Source organism: Coregonus clupeaformis, chromosome 34 (genome assembly GCF_020615455.1).
Source record: "Coregonus clupeaformis isolate EN_2021a chromosome 34, ASM2061545v1, whole genome shotgun sequence".
Classification (NCBI taxonomy): Eukaryota; Metazoa; Chordata; class Actinopteri; order Salmoniformes; family Salmonidae; genus Coregonus; species Coregonus clupeaformis.
Window position 1 is genome coordinate 38,193,333 of NC_059225.1, and position 16,088 is coordinate 38,209,420.

Below are 16,088 nucleotides of genomic sequence, written 5' to 3' on the forward strand. Positions count from 1 at the left end.
AGTGTACGTTTGCCCGTTAAAACCACACTACGTGACTATACTCAGAACCTTATTTTATGCTAACGTCAGCAGAACTACTGCCTGAACTTCCTTCCTGCCACAAACACTGCATCACCACTAAATAGGCCGGTCGGTTGACCATAGAAATAGAAAGAGCAGAACTAAACAGACCCAATTCTAAATTACTTTTGACTGTCCGTTTTCTGTGTGTCAACCCATTCTATTTCTATGGCCTATTGGTCCTGAGTTGATAAAACCTGTCTTTCACCCCTAAACATCAGCTTCCTTCCTCTGAAGTGAAGTGAACTGAACTCCTGTGGTGCTTTAGAGCTGTCACTACACTGACCACAGTCAGGCTAAACACCATAGAGATCTATTTACTATGTAAAGCGCTTTGAGTACCTCAGTAGGTAGAAAGCGCTATATAAATCCAATCCATTGATTCATTCATTCATTAGAGGCCTCTGATGTGGTGGGAAGCATGTCCATTGACCCCAGCAGGGGATTGGAGTGTTTGAGGCTGGAAGTCTCTCCAGGGACTCTATGGACATTGGAACCCCAATGCGAGAGGGGTGTGTGTGGGCCTCAATAGTGACAAGTGACAGCCTCCACCTCCACCCATAGAGGCGCTTAAACAGGCAGTCAATCCTCTTCTATTGAATCATATGATCAAATGGGGTTGAATGAGGTCCAGCACAATGTAAAGTTGACACGCATGCACGCATGCACGCAGGCATGCATACACACACACAGACACACACACACACACACACACAGAGAGAGAGAGAAATTAAACCCTTTAACCTCTAATATATAGTAAATGCCTTTACCAGAGGACTAACTGATCCTTGATGAATGACTGGGCTGGCAGGTGTTTAAGATCAGTGGAAGTGATTTCATTAATTTATCTCTCCCCGCACTCTGATTGCAGCTGGTAGACAGATGCAGAGCAGTGTGACATTACCTAAATACCCTACGACACACCACCCCTCTCTCACCTGTGACCTCTCAACATATGTCTGAGGCGACGGAATCCCCTAAAACACAAACCGACACACGTGCAGAAACGTTCACACACCCCTCCACGTGATACCCTAACAACTCCTGTCAGAATGGAGGAACAGAGGAGGAGGTTTGGATTCAATTGAAGGATTAAGAAAATACGGAATCCCTACCTTTGAGCATGCCCAGTATATCCCACCCTCTTTCGCCTATACACCCAGCTCTGCCTCTATCTCTCTCATCTGGCTGACCTGGGGTGTATATTAATTAAAGAGACAGTAGCGATAACCGGACTCCCCTCAAACCTAGTAGATGTCCCATCCCCCAACAGGTGACCACAGGAGCAGGGAGTTTGGGAGGTCTGAATGGAGAGGAGAGGAGGACACATCCTGGGGAAGAAATCTGCAGAGATAAGAGTACAGAGGAAAGAACAAATCACTTATCACCCCATTTCCTCAAGAAGTCATCAAATTAACCCCCAAACATAAATGAATGTGTAATGATTTAGTTTAAACTAATGAATAGATAATGTGAATGATAATGAATAACGAATTTATGAATAAATGGATTTAGAGAATATAGGCTATTATTAATTTAATGGAGATATAGTCTATCAGCAATACTTTTGGAAGTCACTCAAATGTTGCGTCATCTATGATGATGTAGGCCTACTGGGTTTATCTTTTTCAAACACACTCATCCGTTTGTCCCGGATCAGATAGAGGGGATTTTCCTAATAGCGATGCTGCGGTCAGATAAGCGTCAATGCGTGAGTGAGTTCCCCGAAGCAGCAAGTGGGTGTGTAAATACAGTATATGTTGTCATTCGGGTGTTTTTCCTAGACACTGGTCAGTTTTGAATTTCCGCTTACCTCAATTTGGGGAGTTTAAGCTGGTCCTAGATCTGTGCATATGTGCTTGATAGGTAGCCTACAGGTGGGAGGGGTCAGAAAGCGCATGAAAGGAGGGAGGTAAAAGGAAGGGAGAAGGGGACTTGGGTAGGGGCAGAGCAGAGCAGTCATTCAGATTCTGTTGCGCTTGAAACGCAAGCCACCTTCCTCGCAGTTTTGCTTCGCAATAACTTCTTACTTACTGACTGAAAGCAAAACTTTTTTTATCGGAAACTGTAGCCCATTTGAACGTCTGGAAAATAACGGCAGGCTCATGGATGCGTCTGTAAGTGTCTTAGCGCATTTACAAAAATGATAAAGGGAATAGCAGCTGCTTTTGGACATATTTGAAGGGAATATAAGTGCTATCAATCAGGGGACTAATAATATCGATGTTGAAGTGAAGACAAGTTTGAGAGACCGTCTCACATCCCGCTGTAGCCTAACTATGGGTCGATAGTATGGACTTATCCGATTCTGGAGAGGAAGAGTGCGTCACGGCTGATAGGAATTTACTTCCCCGCTATCCGTGTGGAATAAAAGTTCATTGACAAACGGGAGGATTCTGCCGCATCACTTAGAAGTTAGGTTTTGTTGTTTTTTGCGAAGGCATGGCGGGACCAGTTCTGTTTCTTGTGCTGTGGGTCTTGACGTGGTCCGGGGAGGTTCTGTGTGCGTCGTACCCGCAGCGGTATAATCTCTATTCGGGACAGACCCAGGCGCAGCCACAGAACGGCGCCCGGGCGGCGAGCAGACACAGGTAACACTCGCACGCACCCCCCACACACACACACACACATTCCCTCACCACACTCACTCACTATCATCGCTCTCACTCTCATGTCAAAGGGTACAAAACATCTGGTAGGAGCTGATGCTGATGCGTTGAGTATTTAAAAGCTGAAAGGAGTAGCCTTGAAATGTGTGTCTCATTTGCAGTGCAGGTGGAACATGATAAAGGAATTTAGCGGTAAAGAAACTGAACTATTAGATGTTTTAAGACCAAAGTGCTTTTTTATTTTTCTCCCATGTAGTCTAAACTTTAAACATCAAAGACAGTCAGCTGGAGTCTCTCCCCCTCTCTCTCTCTTTCTCTCTCTCTGTGTGGCTGAGAGTGAGAGTACATTTAACACAGATGAGCAGTCCTTCTCTCATCCAAATGATCCATGAAAACAGCTTCTCTCCCCTCACTGAGGGAATCTGACAGGAGCTCTATGGAGGAGTCAAAGTGTCTAATAACCCCAGCGAAAATTAAACAGGCCTGGTGTTGTTATAGATGCTGAAATATAGCTATTGCTACAATGCTACAATAGATCTGTTTCAGTAACCTTCACAACTGTCTTCAGCTATATTGCTGGGCCTTGCTTCAGCTATATGGCTGGGCCTGGCTCTACAGTGGATGGACCTGGCTCCCACTTGGGAGCCAGGTCCACCCACTGTAGAGCCGTGGGAGCCAGGTCCACCCACTGTAGAGCCAGGCCCAGCCAATCAGAATGAGTTTTTCCCCACAAAGGGCTTTATTACAGACAGCAATACTCCTCAGCACCTCCCCTCCCCCCGCTGACGATCCCGCAGGTGAAGAAGCCAGATGTTGAGGTCCTGGGCTGGCGTGGTTACATGTGGTCTGCGGTTGCGAGACCGGTTGGATGTACTGCCAAATTTTCTAAAACAACATTGGAGGCAGCTTATGGTAGAGAAATTAACATTAAATTATCTGGAAACAAATCTGGTGGACATTCCTGCAGTCAGCATGCCAATTGCACACTCCCTCAAAACTTGAGACATTTGTGGCATTGTGTTGCGTGACAAAATGACACATTTTAGAGTGGCCTTTTATTGTCCCCAGCACAAGGTGCACCTGTGTAATGATCATGCTGTTTAATCAGCTTCTTCATATGCCACACCTGTCAGGTGAATGGATTATCTTGACAAATGATAAAATGCTCACTAACAGGGATGTAAACAAATTTGTGCACAACATTTGAGAGAAATAAGCTTTTTGTGCGTAAGGAACATTTCTGGGATCTTTTATTTCAGCTCATGAAACATGGGACCAGCACTTTACATGTTGCATTTATATTTTTGTTCAGCATAGATAGCACTATGGAACCCTGATGGAGACACAGATCCTGAAATCCGTTTTACCTCATTTCAACCAGCATGTTACCTGTGCAACTAGAGGTGAAAAAACTTTAGATCACCTTTACTCCACACACAGAGATGCATACAAAGCTCTCCCTCGCCCTCCATTTGGCAAATCTGACCATAACACTATCCTCCTGATTTCTGATTACAAGCAAGAACTCAAACAGGAAGTACCAGTAACGCGCTCAATACGGAAGTGGTCCGGTGAAGCGAATGCTAAGCTACAGGACTGTTTTGCTAGCACAGACTGGAATATGTTCCGGGATTATATGTGCCACATCAGTCACCGGCTTCATTAATAAGTGCATTGATGACGTCGTCCGCACAGTGACCGTATGTACGTATCCCAGTCAGAAGTCCTGCATTACAGGCAACATCCACACTGAGCTAAAGGCTAGAGCTGCCACTTTCAAGGAGCTGGACACTAATCCGGACGCTTATAAGAAATCACGCTACGCCCTCCGATGAACCATCAAACAGGCAAAGCGTCAATACAGGACCAAGACTGAATCCTACTACACCAGCTCTGATGCTCGTCGGATGTGGCAGGGCTTGCAAACTATCATGGATTGCAAAGGGAAACCCAGACGCGAGCTGTCCAGTGAAGCAAGCCTACCAGATGAGCTAAATACCTTCTATGCTCGCTTTGAGTAAAGCAACACTGAACCATGCGTGAGAGCACCAGCTGTTCCGTACATGTGTGGGATCACGCTCCCTATAGCCGATGTGAGTAAGACCTTTAAAAAGGTTAACATTCACAAGGCCGCAGGGCCAGACGGATTACCATGACACGTACTCAGACCATGCGCTGACCAGCTGGCAAGTGTCTTCACTGACATGTTCAACCTCTCCCTGACCCAGTCTGTAATACCTACATGTTTCAAGCAGATCACCATAATCCCTGTGCCCAAGAACGCCAAGGTAACCTGTCTAAATGACTATCACCCCGTAGCACTCACATCTGTAGCCATGAAATGCTTTGAAAGGGTTGTCATGGCTCACATCAACACCATCATTTACATTTACGTCATTTAGCAGACACTCTTATCCAGAGCGACTTACAGTTAGTGAGTGCATACATTTCTATTATTATTTTATTTTGTTTTTTTCATACTGTCCCCCCGTGTGAATCGAACCCACAACCCTGGCTTTGCAAGCGCCGTGCTCTACCAACTGAGCTACACGGGTCATCCCAGACACCCTGGACCCACTCCAGTTCGCATACCGCCCCACAGATCCACAGACGACGCAATCTCTATTGCGCTCCACACTGCCATTTCCCACCTGGACAAAAGGAACACCTACTTGAGAAAACAGCTCAGCGTTCAACACCATAGTGCCATCCAAGCTCATCACTAAGCTAAGGACCTTGGGATTAAACACCTTCCTCTGCAACTGGATCCTGGACTTCCTGACGGGCCGTCCCCAGGTGGTATGGGCAGGCAACAACTGCGATGCTGACCCTCAACACGCCCTTCAGGGGTGCGTGCTTAGTCCCCTCTTGTACTCCCTGTTCACCCACAACTGTGTGGTCGCGCACGACACCAACACCATCATTAAGGTTGCTGACGATACGTCGGTGGAAGGCCTGATCACCGACGACAATGAGACAGCCTGCAGGGAGAAGGTCAGAGACCTGGCAGTATGGTGCCAGGTCAACAACCTCTCCATCAACTTCAGCAAGACAAAGGAGCTGATCGTGAACTACAGGCAACGGAGGGCAGAGCACACCCCCATTCACATCGACGGGGCTGTAGTGGAGTGGGTCGATAGCTCCAAGTTCCTCGGTGTCATGGTCCAAACACACCAACACAGTCGTGAAGAGGGCACGACAACACCTCTTCCCCTTCAGGAGGCTGAAAATATTTCGCATTGGCCCTCAGATCCTCAAAAGTTTATATAGCTGCAGAGGATCTTGACTGGCTGCATGATCGCTTGGTATGGCAACTGCTTGGCATCCGACTGCAAGGCACTACAGAGGGTATGCGTACAGCCCAGTACATCACTGGGGCCGAGCTCCCTGCCATCCATGACCTATATACCAGGCTGTCAGAGGAAGGCCTTAAAAATGGTCAAAGACTCCAGCCACCCTAGTCATAGACTGTTCTCTCTGCTACCGCACAGCAAGCAGTACCAGAGCGCCAAGTCTGGGACCAAAAGTCGTAAGACTGCTGAACAGTTAATCGAATGGCTATCCAGGCTTTTTTTCCCACTGACATTCTTGCACTGGCTCTATGCACACTCACTGGACTCTAACCACACACTCACACATACTACACTGACACTCCAACACACACACACACAAAACATACACCCACATGCATATTGATGCCACATGTAGACACACATAGACACACTTTCCCACTCTTCACATACGCTGCTGCTACTATGTTTATTATCTATCCTGATTGCCAGTCACTTTTACCCCTACCTACATCAGTGGAGGCTCCTCAGAAGAGGAAGGGGAGGACCATCCTCCTCAGTGAATTTCATACAAATAACAATTTTAAAACATTTAAAAAGTTATCCTTTTTAGATAAAACTATACTAAATATATTCACGTCACCAAATAATTGATTAAAACACACTGTTTTGCAATGAAGGTCTACAGTAGCCTCAACAGCTCTATGTAGGGTAGCACCATGGTGTAGCCAGAGGACAGCTAGCTTCTGTCCTCCTCTTGGTACATTGACTTCAAAACAAAACCTAGGAGGCTCTTGGTTCTCACCCCCTTCCATAGACTTACACAGTAATTATGACAACTTCCGGAGGACATCCTCCAACCTATCAGAGCTCTTGCAGCATGAACTGACATGTTGTCCACCCAATCACAGGATCAGAGAAATAATCTAGTACTGAAAGCATAAACTACAGCTAGCACTGCAGTGCATAAAATATGGTGAGTCGTTTAGTCAAAGAGAGAGAAAGACAATAGTTGAAAAAAATTTAACTAATTAATTTCTTCAAAAATGAAGGAGAAGCAAGAGAGGGAGAAAGATTTAGTATTTTCTTTCACTTTCAGTTTCACTTACTTAGCTAGCAAATGCAGCTAGCTAGTTTAGCCTACTCAAAACACCCTGCTCAAACAGAGGTATGCTATGTTAGCTAGCTGGCTATGACTATCCAACACAACACTGGAACTCTTCCAAATCAAGGTAAGTTTTTGGTTTTATTAATTTATTGCCACGAGGCCCGCCAGTGTAACTGCTAAACTGCTTAGTGACTATACACTGTAACGTTACTGCATGATTATAGCGGGTTTACTAATGCATTAGTTCTATTAGCTATGTTGACTAGGACTTTACTTTAGCTAATATGGTGACAACCATGTAGCCTGTGTGTAGCAGTTATGATATGTTTTGGCTTGGAAAGGTTTATTCACCCGGTCACATACAGCTGATGTGTTGTGCATTGAAGTCCACAAACAAAGGTAAAAGGTGAGAGGAGGAGAGCGCATAGATGTGAGAAGGAATACATCGTGGCTGCTATGAAAGTGAACTGTGTTTACACGTGATCAGGGATGTATTCATTCCGAAGATTCTGTTGAAAAACGTTTCTTAAACGGAAGTAAACGGAACGAAATGGGGATAAACATACGTGATTTTGTCCAATAGAAACTCTCGTTTGCAACTGTTGGACTAATGATTACACCCTAGATCAGCTAGATGCAGGCAAAAGTGTGCAAGGCGGTATTGAATGTGTCACTGTCTGCCCATGTGTCACTGTCTGTCACCTAACATTTTTCTCTCGGCCTGTGTGCACCTACGTTGTAAACTTCCCTTCTTAGGCTAGGTTGTAACAACCTCATGATGGGTATAGGGAAGATTAGGGTATCACATAGTAGCCTAAACCTATCGATGTTACATTGAACTGGGTGAATCGAATATGAATGACAGTGATCCAATATGCTGTAATAGAAATAAGGCCATGCTCATGAAAAAAAGAATCGTCCTCCCTCATCATAAACGGCACTGACCGCCACTGACCTACATGCACATATTAGCTCAATTACCTCAACTACCTCATACCCCGTTCCGTGTATATAGCCTCATTACTGTTATTTTATTGTGTTACTATTTCCTTTTTTTTTCTTCTTATTTGCTAATTCTAATTTTTTTCTTACTTTTTAACTCTGCATTGTTGGGAAAGGGCTTGTTTCTACGGTAAAGTCTACACCTTTTGTATTCAGCGCATGTGACAAATGCAATTTAAATTGAGATACAGAAGTTCAGGCCTTTGATCACAGCTTACCATAACTCTCCCATCTCTCACTGGAGTAGCACTGATGGCAACTGTTGAGCTTTGAACTTCTGGTTTATAGCTGATGAAGGATGAGCTGCCTGGACACATAATGTAGACTGAAGAGGTGGACTCTTCTTCCACAATAAGAGTACTGTAACTTCCCACGCAAATCAGAGTGAGCTATGTACCTGATGTACCATATAGTTAATACACGTTTAGTATGGGTTTGTGTGTTATTGTAGTGCTAGGGGTCCAAACATTCTTTCACAGATTTAGGGTTAGGGGTTAGGGAAAATAGGATTTTGGATGGGATTCAATTATTTGGTCCCCTACAAGGATAGCAATACAAAACTCTGTGTGGGTGTGTGTTTCTATGTGTGTGTGTGTGTGTGCGCACGCGTGCGTGTGTAGTACTAGGGGCCGTATGTGTTGTAGGAGTATTTTTGTGTAGTATGGCCATGTGAGTGTGTTTTCATGCAGAGAGTGGGAGCAGGCAGTGAGACAAATGACTTTGGAATGATTATCTGGAAACGGTTGTCTTTCTGCTTTCTACTCGTCAGTCTACCTATTGTATTAAAAACACATCTTTGTTGCATTATTCACACACTCAGAATTCGATGCTTCAACTTCAGTAGCATACCTCTCCTCTCCTAGTTGGGCGTGCGAGATCAAGTGCGCCTAGTATACTGTATGTGTGGTCTCATTGAAATAGAGTAGGCTGCCTATGCATGGCCGGAGAATCATGTGGCAGTTATCTTTCCAAGGAAATTAACTGCAACATGATTAGGCTATCTATGGTTTACTACAGTGCCTGTAAATAAATATTGATAATGGAAAGAAGTAGAAGGCTCTCAACCAACGTGAGTCGAGGTGCAATCAAAAATATATATCATCATTGAAAAGGAAAAGTCGCAAAGTGCGCACAGGCTACCATGGTGAGCGTTGCGCCTCTTCATTTTCAATAAATATCTGCCTGCAAATCGTTCTCCTAAAAACGTAGCTCAAGAGAAAGTGCAAGTGTCCACTGTCATAATTCTTGCTGCCTCAAGTTCAGTAGCCATACGTGCAAGATCAGGTGCAAGTGTTTTCTCAATTAAATGTAGGCTTGGGCCTATGCATGGGCAGAGAAGCAAGGGGAAGTTATCTTTCCAAGGAAATGTACTTCCTAAATATAATTAGGCTATAGTTTAATACATTGCCTAGAAATAAATATTGATCACCCATATTTGTCTCCGTCTGAAAATCGTCCCACTCCTAAAAAGTAGGCAATAAAAATAGCTTAAGAGATAGTGCAAGTCTATCCAACTCTGCTCTCTTCAAACTATGTCTAGCATATTGGCTGATATAGCCCTGTAATATCGATAGCCTAATATAATGGGCCACGTGAGGATCTCTGGTAATTTAACCTATTTCTTAGGTTATTTGTGTACATTTTGATATTGACCATAAGGTGCAACATTTCTGGGACCATGGCTGGCAAATGAGTTGTGGGACTGCGGTTCGGGTCGGGACCAGTTCTTGCGGTAGTGGGTGGGAGTCGGAAAGAAAGCCAGCGGGTGCAGGTGGGTAGGGTTATAACAGATGTCAAAGGTATTCCACAAGAAGGTGTGTGTGTGTGTGTGTGTGTGTGTGTGTGTGTGTGTGTGTGTGTGTGCTTTTAAAGGATATGTCTTTCTCCCGCTGTGCATGTTGTTTGTCTTATTATTATTAATTTTTTTAAATAAACTATACAAAACATACATACAAATGACAACATCATACAAACATCAACTACATCACACCTGACCACTAGCACACACCCCCATCTGAAACTGCACCATTTTTGTTTCTCTCCATAGCTCACCCACTTTCAATATTTAAATAATAAATCATTAGATTTTTCCAATGTGTTAATGATGGCGGATTGATTGATTTCCACATTTTTTGTATACCTTTTTTCAAGATGAGAGATTATAAGAAAATCGTCCAACCCATCGGGTATATCACTACCAGGTTATATACCATGTCTTAAAATATGCAGACAGACGGATTAAAAGTAAGTTTACATTGTAATACTTCTGACAGCCACATTTCTAGCTCCACCCACAACGTCCAGTCTTTATAACATTCCCAGAAAGCATGGAATATTTAGTCATTATTAGTTTTACACTTAAGACATGACTCTGCCTTTGTGCTATAGAATTTGCTAATTTTGTATCTTGAATAATAAAATATATACATTTGTTTATATTGGATTAAGCGTACATTTTCGTTAACTGTAATTTCGTTAGTTACGCTCCAATTTTCCCTCCATCTTGTGCCAACATCAGTTATTTTTAAGCCCAATAGTTTATTTTATTTTTCCCAAGAAAAATAGATATGCTCTCTGCAAGGTTTTGTATACCTTACCTGTCATATGAACATCAATTTTTCTGTCTCATATAAGATTCCCTCAAGGTTACTCTGATGTCCAAAATATTTCAAATCGAGATTTCGTGATATGTAACTTTTAAGTTGTATGTATTTGAAAATATCTACATTGTTCAGTCCAAAATTGCTTTTTAATTCTGTAATGGAAATAAATGTATTTCCTGTTACCAAGTCATTCACGGTTTCTATGCCTTTAGTTTTCCATGTGGACCAATTTATCTGTGAATTCTTAAAAGCTATCCAAGGATTGTTCCATAGAGTTGTGTTTTTAGGGCGTGATATTGGTTCTTATAGAATACGTTAATTTTTTTTCCATATTGTTATAGTGTTCTTAGCTATGAAGTTGTTAATGTTCTTAGCTTTATCCTTAGACAATGCTGGGGATGAGCATGCGCATCTTCAATATGTACCCATTGTTCCTCTTTAGTGCATTTAACTATATGTCTTAAGTAAAAGCCTTGGGTAGCGAGTTGATACAATTCCAAGTCTGGAAGGTTAAAACCACCCTCAGAGTTAGGAAGATGGAAAACTTTCCTTTGTATTTTCATATATAAAGTATGTTATGACTGAGTATACCTTTTTAAATAATGTCTTCGTGGGGTAATTGGTATTACCGAAAATACTTACATAAACGTTGGCAGCCATGCCATTCTAAAGAGGTTTATTCTACCTGTCAGATTTATGGGAAGATTATTCAATTGAATTACATCTGCTTTCATATTGTTGAGTAATGGGATAAAGTTATCTTTATATATTTGTTGTTTGTTGTCACTTATTAAGCATCCTAAGTATTTAATATTTTTTTTGTGGTCCACTTAAAGCATTGCTGTAGATCGTGAGTTATTCCTTTTCTTTTTCCTATTGCCATTATATAATTTTTGGTCTTATGAATGACTGACTGGTCGTTGGCGTTTGACTCGTGATGCATTTATCAAATATGCATTTTAAAGGAAATACACAAACCATGATCAAATTTATCAACAAATGCAGCAGTCAGATGAAACAAGGATTTTATGCTGAGTGCTTCTGAAAGATGAATTTAGCAGGGCCCTCTGCTAAATTCTCATGTTCTGCTCCACCAAATATTTTAGCTCTCAAGTCAGCTCTCTTCTCAACTGTGTGCATTCAACTCTTGCTGATTATATGGTGTAAGTCTTGGAACTTTCCCAGAGTGTATGATTTTCTGTCCACTTTACAAACTATAAACTGTAAATGTACACTTTACATTTCCCACGAACTGATGTGCCACAAGTGTTTTTCCAAAATATGAATCACATATTGCCAGCCATATTGAAACCTGGCACGGGGAATCGGTGTGAAAAGGCAAGATGTTACCAATTCAACAGTTTAGACAGTTATTGGAGTTATTTGATCTCAGGCCAAGAGGTATAGTGGGACACACTATGCATAACAATAGTGTCTGTGTTTGGGTTGTGTCTTGTTATATGAGTTAATAACTGATTTACAGTGGGGGAAAAAAGTATTTAGTCAGCCACCAATTGTGAAAGTTCTCCCACTTAAAAAGATGAGAGAGGCCTGTAATTTTCATCATAGGTACACGTCAACTATGACAGACAAATTGAGAAAAGAAAATCCAGAAAATCACATTGTAGGATTTTTAATGAATTTATTTGCAAATTATGGTGGAAAATAAGTATTTGGTCACCTACAAACAAGCAAGATTTCTGGCTCTCACAGACCGGTAACTTCTTCTTTAAGACGCTCCTCTGTCCTCCACTCGTTACCTGTATTAATGGCACCTGTTTGAACTTGTTATCAGTATAAAAGACACCTGTCCACAACCTCAAACAGTCACACTCCAAAGTCCACTATGGCCAAGACCAAAGAGCTGTCAAAGGACACCAGAAACAAAATTGTAGACCTGCACCAGGCTGGGAAGACTGAATCTGCAATAGGTAAGCAGCTTGGTTTGAAGAAATCAACTGTGGGAGCAATTATTAGGAAATGGAAGACATACAAGACCACTGATAATCTCCCTCGATCTGGGGCTCCACGCAAGATCTCACCCCGTGGGGTCAAAATGATCACAAGAACGGTGAGCAAAAATCCCAGAACCACACGTGGGGACCTAGTGAATGACCTGCAGAGAGCTGGGACCAAAGTAACAAAGCCTACCATCAGTAACACACTACGCCGCCAGGGACTCAAATCCTGCAGTGCCAGACATGTCCCCCTGCTTAAGCCAGTACATGTCCAGGCCCGTCTGAACTTTGCTAGAGTGCATTTGGATGATCCAGAAGAGGATTGGGAGAATGTCATATGGTCAGATGAAACCAAAATAGAACTTTTTGGTAAAACCTCAACTCGTCGTGTTTGGAGGACAAAGAATGCTGAGTTGCATCCAAAGAACACCATACCTACTGTGAAGCATGGGGGGTGGAAACATCATGCTTTGGGGCTGTTTTTCTGCAAAGGGACCAGGACGACTGATCCGTGTAAAGGAAAGAATGAATGGGGCCATGTATCGTGAGATTTTGAGTGAAAACCTCCTTCCATCAGCAAGGGCATTGAAGATGAAACGTGGCTGGGTCTTTCAGCATGACAATGATCCCAAACACACCTCCCGGGCAACGAAGGAGTGGCTTCGTAAGAAGCATTTCAAGGTCCTGGAGTGGCCTAGCCAGTCTCCAGATCTCAACCCCATAGAAAATCTTTGGAGGGAGTTGAAAGTCCGTGTTGCCCAGCGACAGCCCCAAAACATCACTGCAACAGTGTGTGAAAACCTTGTGAAGACTTACAGAAAACGTTTGACCTGTGTCATTGCCAACAAAGGGTATATAACAAAGTATTGAGAAACTTTTGTTATTGACCAAATACTTATTTTCCACCATAATTAGCAAATAAATTCATTAAAAATCCTACAATGTGATTTTCTGGATTTTTTCTCCTCATTTTGTCTGTCATAGTTGACGTGTACCTATGATGAAAATTACAGGCCTCTCTCATCTTTTTAAGTGGGAGAACTTGCACAATTGGTGGCTGACTAAATACTTTTTTCCCCCACTGTATCATTCCCCTGGCTACATTCAGGTCCCTTTTCACAACATCAAAGCTGCTTAACTAACACCTTTCAACACTGGCATTGATAAATGGTGCAATAAGGCAGTGTATTTCTCAGGCCTTTAAAGCGCAACTGACAGCATTTTAGCAACATGAAATCTTATTCAAAGCTGTTCATATACACCCCCAGGCACTTAGCTATGATCAAATATGTAAATACCATGGGAGTCATCTTAAATTTGGGAACCTCACAATCCTATTGATCAAACAACCATGAAAAGGTATGCTTTTCTCTGACTTTGAAAACGAGTCAGACGATGAGGAAATCCCTGATTTAAGTAAAAACATTTTAATTGAACCAGACATTTTAGATTCTTCTGATGAAAATGGTGGGGAAGAAACGGTGTCGTTGTCATTGAAGAAGTTGGCAGAGTTTTGAAATCAATGGAATGCCCGGTGGAAGCAGAGAGATGATTGCGGAGAGAGTTCAAAAAGAGAACACAGAAAGAAGGCTGTTTTATAAAACTTCTGTCTCCGGATTACATTTTCAAACTAAGGCAACCATGGCATCCATGACAGAGGGAGAAGCATTCATCCATGTATACGGGTAAGAGTCTAGCTACATTTTCAGATATTATACGTTTCTAATTTTGTCCGAAATTCGTTTTCATTGCAAGTTAAAGCGTACTGTTAGCTAGCTAGCTAGCTAACGTTAGCTGGCTGGCTCGCTAGCTAGCGTTGCGTGTATGATCTGTGTAGGAGCTCTAGAAAGAGGCCCAGTTTTTTTGAACGTGCCATTAGAGTTGGGATTATGGTAAATTTTTTGGGATTATGGTAAATTTTTTAGCTAGCTAGCTACATGTCTAAATAAAAGACTCTACTATGCAAGTGACCATTTCCCTATACGGTTTACACCTTCTGTATCCTGTGCATGTGACAAATAAACTTAGATTTTATTTGATATAGTGTGTGCTTACCAGAGACGGTAATGTGAAGAACAACATGACCTGCACCAAAGTCAGATTAGGATATAGGCCAAGGACTAGATAAAGTACATTTTTACCACTACTTTTTGCCATACTTTCACCACTTTTCGTCTTGAAATCTTTGGTTGTTTACTACACTGTGAATCCTTAAAGAGATGGGTGGGGCTAAGGCTTAAGAGGGTGTGAACTATGTTGAATGGGTGTAGACAAAGAATAACTTTCCAGTAGGTGTACCAAAACATTCACAGGCCATTTTCTCAAAAGTGGTGTTACAAGTTCAAAGCAGAATTACTTTCTCATTGTTCCTCAACTGCAGTGTATGATATACCATTTTCTAGCTCGGTGTCTCTACTTTTATCCAATGTAAAAAACACAATTTCAAATTTTGCTACATAGGACCGAATCCAGGTGGTGGATCCCAAATAGATACACTAGCCCGGGGGTGTCAAACTCAATCAGTGCACGGGCCATATTTAAAAAACACAACTAATTTGTGGGCCAGACATAGCCTATTTGATTTGACGAAAAACTGCAACTGCGACCCAAACTGGCCATTGTTTTATTAGAAAGAATATGGCATTTATAATGTCCACTTATGATGCTGTATATAGCATTTTAACATATTAAAACAAAAAACATGTTTTGTAGTGATAGGTTGTTGTAACATTTAAACATTTAAACATGTTTTTAATTTTTTTGCACTGCTTGGATCACCGATGCGGTTGAATGCAGCATTTCTGTATGGTGCACTCAACATGTATTGTAGGTGAGTAGCCAGCCTACGCTAATGCTCAAATGTTGCTTAGGCCTACATGTTTCTCCTTTGCATGGTGTTTTGTTTTAGTTGCCTATCTAGGACTGTGGCAAGTGTCTGTACACTTTCCCTCCGCTGCGCGCTCTAAACCGGACACACGAAAGCAGCGTAATTGTAGTTGAATTCACCCTGTGCATCAGGCTGTAATTTCATAAAGTTCAACTGTTGACTCATTTATACTCGCTTGTGTGTCCTATTCGGCCCGCGGGTCTTGTGTTTGACACATGTGCGCTAGCCTATTAGCCATGTAATTACTGACTTGTGATCATTGCCCTTGCTAGTTTGATTGTATTGACATTCCCAGCCTTAGTTACATTCGTCCGTTTTTGTTCAAAATATTGAAACTGAAACAGTCCTTCCCGAATGGGTGGAGGCAGCAAACAATGTACCAGGCCAGCTGTGATTTAGAACCTGATAGCAAAAATTTTTGGACTACCAAGAAATGTTATGGTGAATTACATTAACCATGCATTGAACTTCATCTCAAGTGATATCTATTCTGCCAATAATGTCTTACTGTACGTCATGGAACGTTGAGTCAAATATAACCTATTTTTAAAACCTCTTAAAAAGTTGGTTT

At 42.2% G+C, this 16,088-nt stretch overlaps 1 protein-coding gene across 1 annotated transcript in view; it reads left to right on the forward strand.

Annotated features, from left to right (window-relative positions):
- Positions 1 to 2,012: 2,012 nt before the first annotated feature.
- The window catches only part of LOC121539645 (EMILIN-1), a 57,706-nt gene continuing 43,630 nt past the window's right edge, over positions 2,013 to 16,088 (forward strand). Inside the window, exon 1 of the mRNA XM_041848306.2 lies at positions 2,013 to 2,651. Within this exon, the coding sequence (XP_041704240.1) occupies positions 2,503 to 2,651 (149 nt within the window). The 5' untranslated portion in view covers positions 2,013 to 2,502. The remainder of the gene's footprint in view (positions 2,652 to 16,088) is intronic.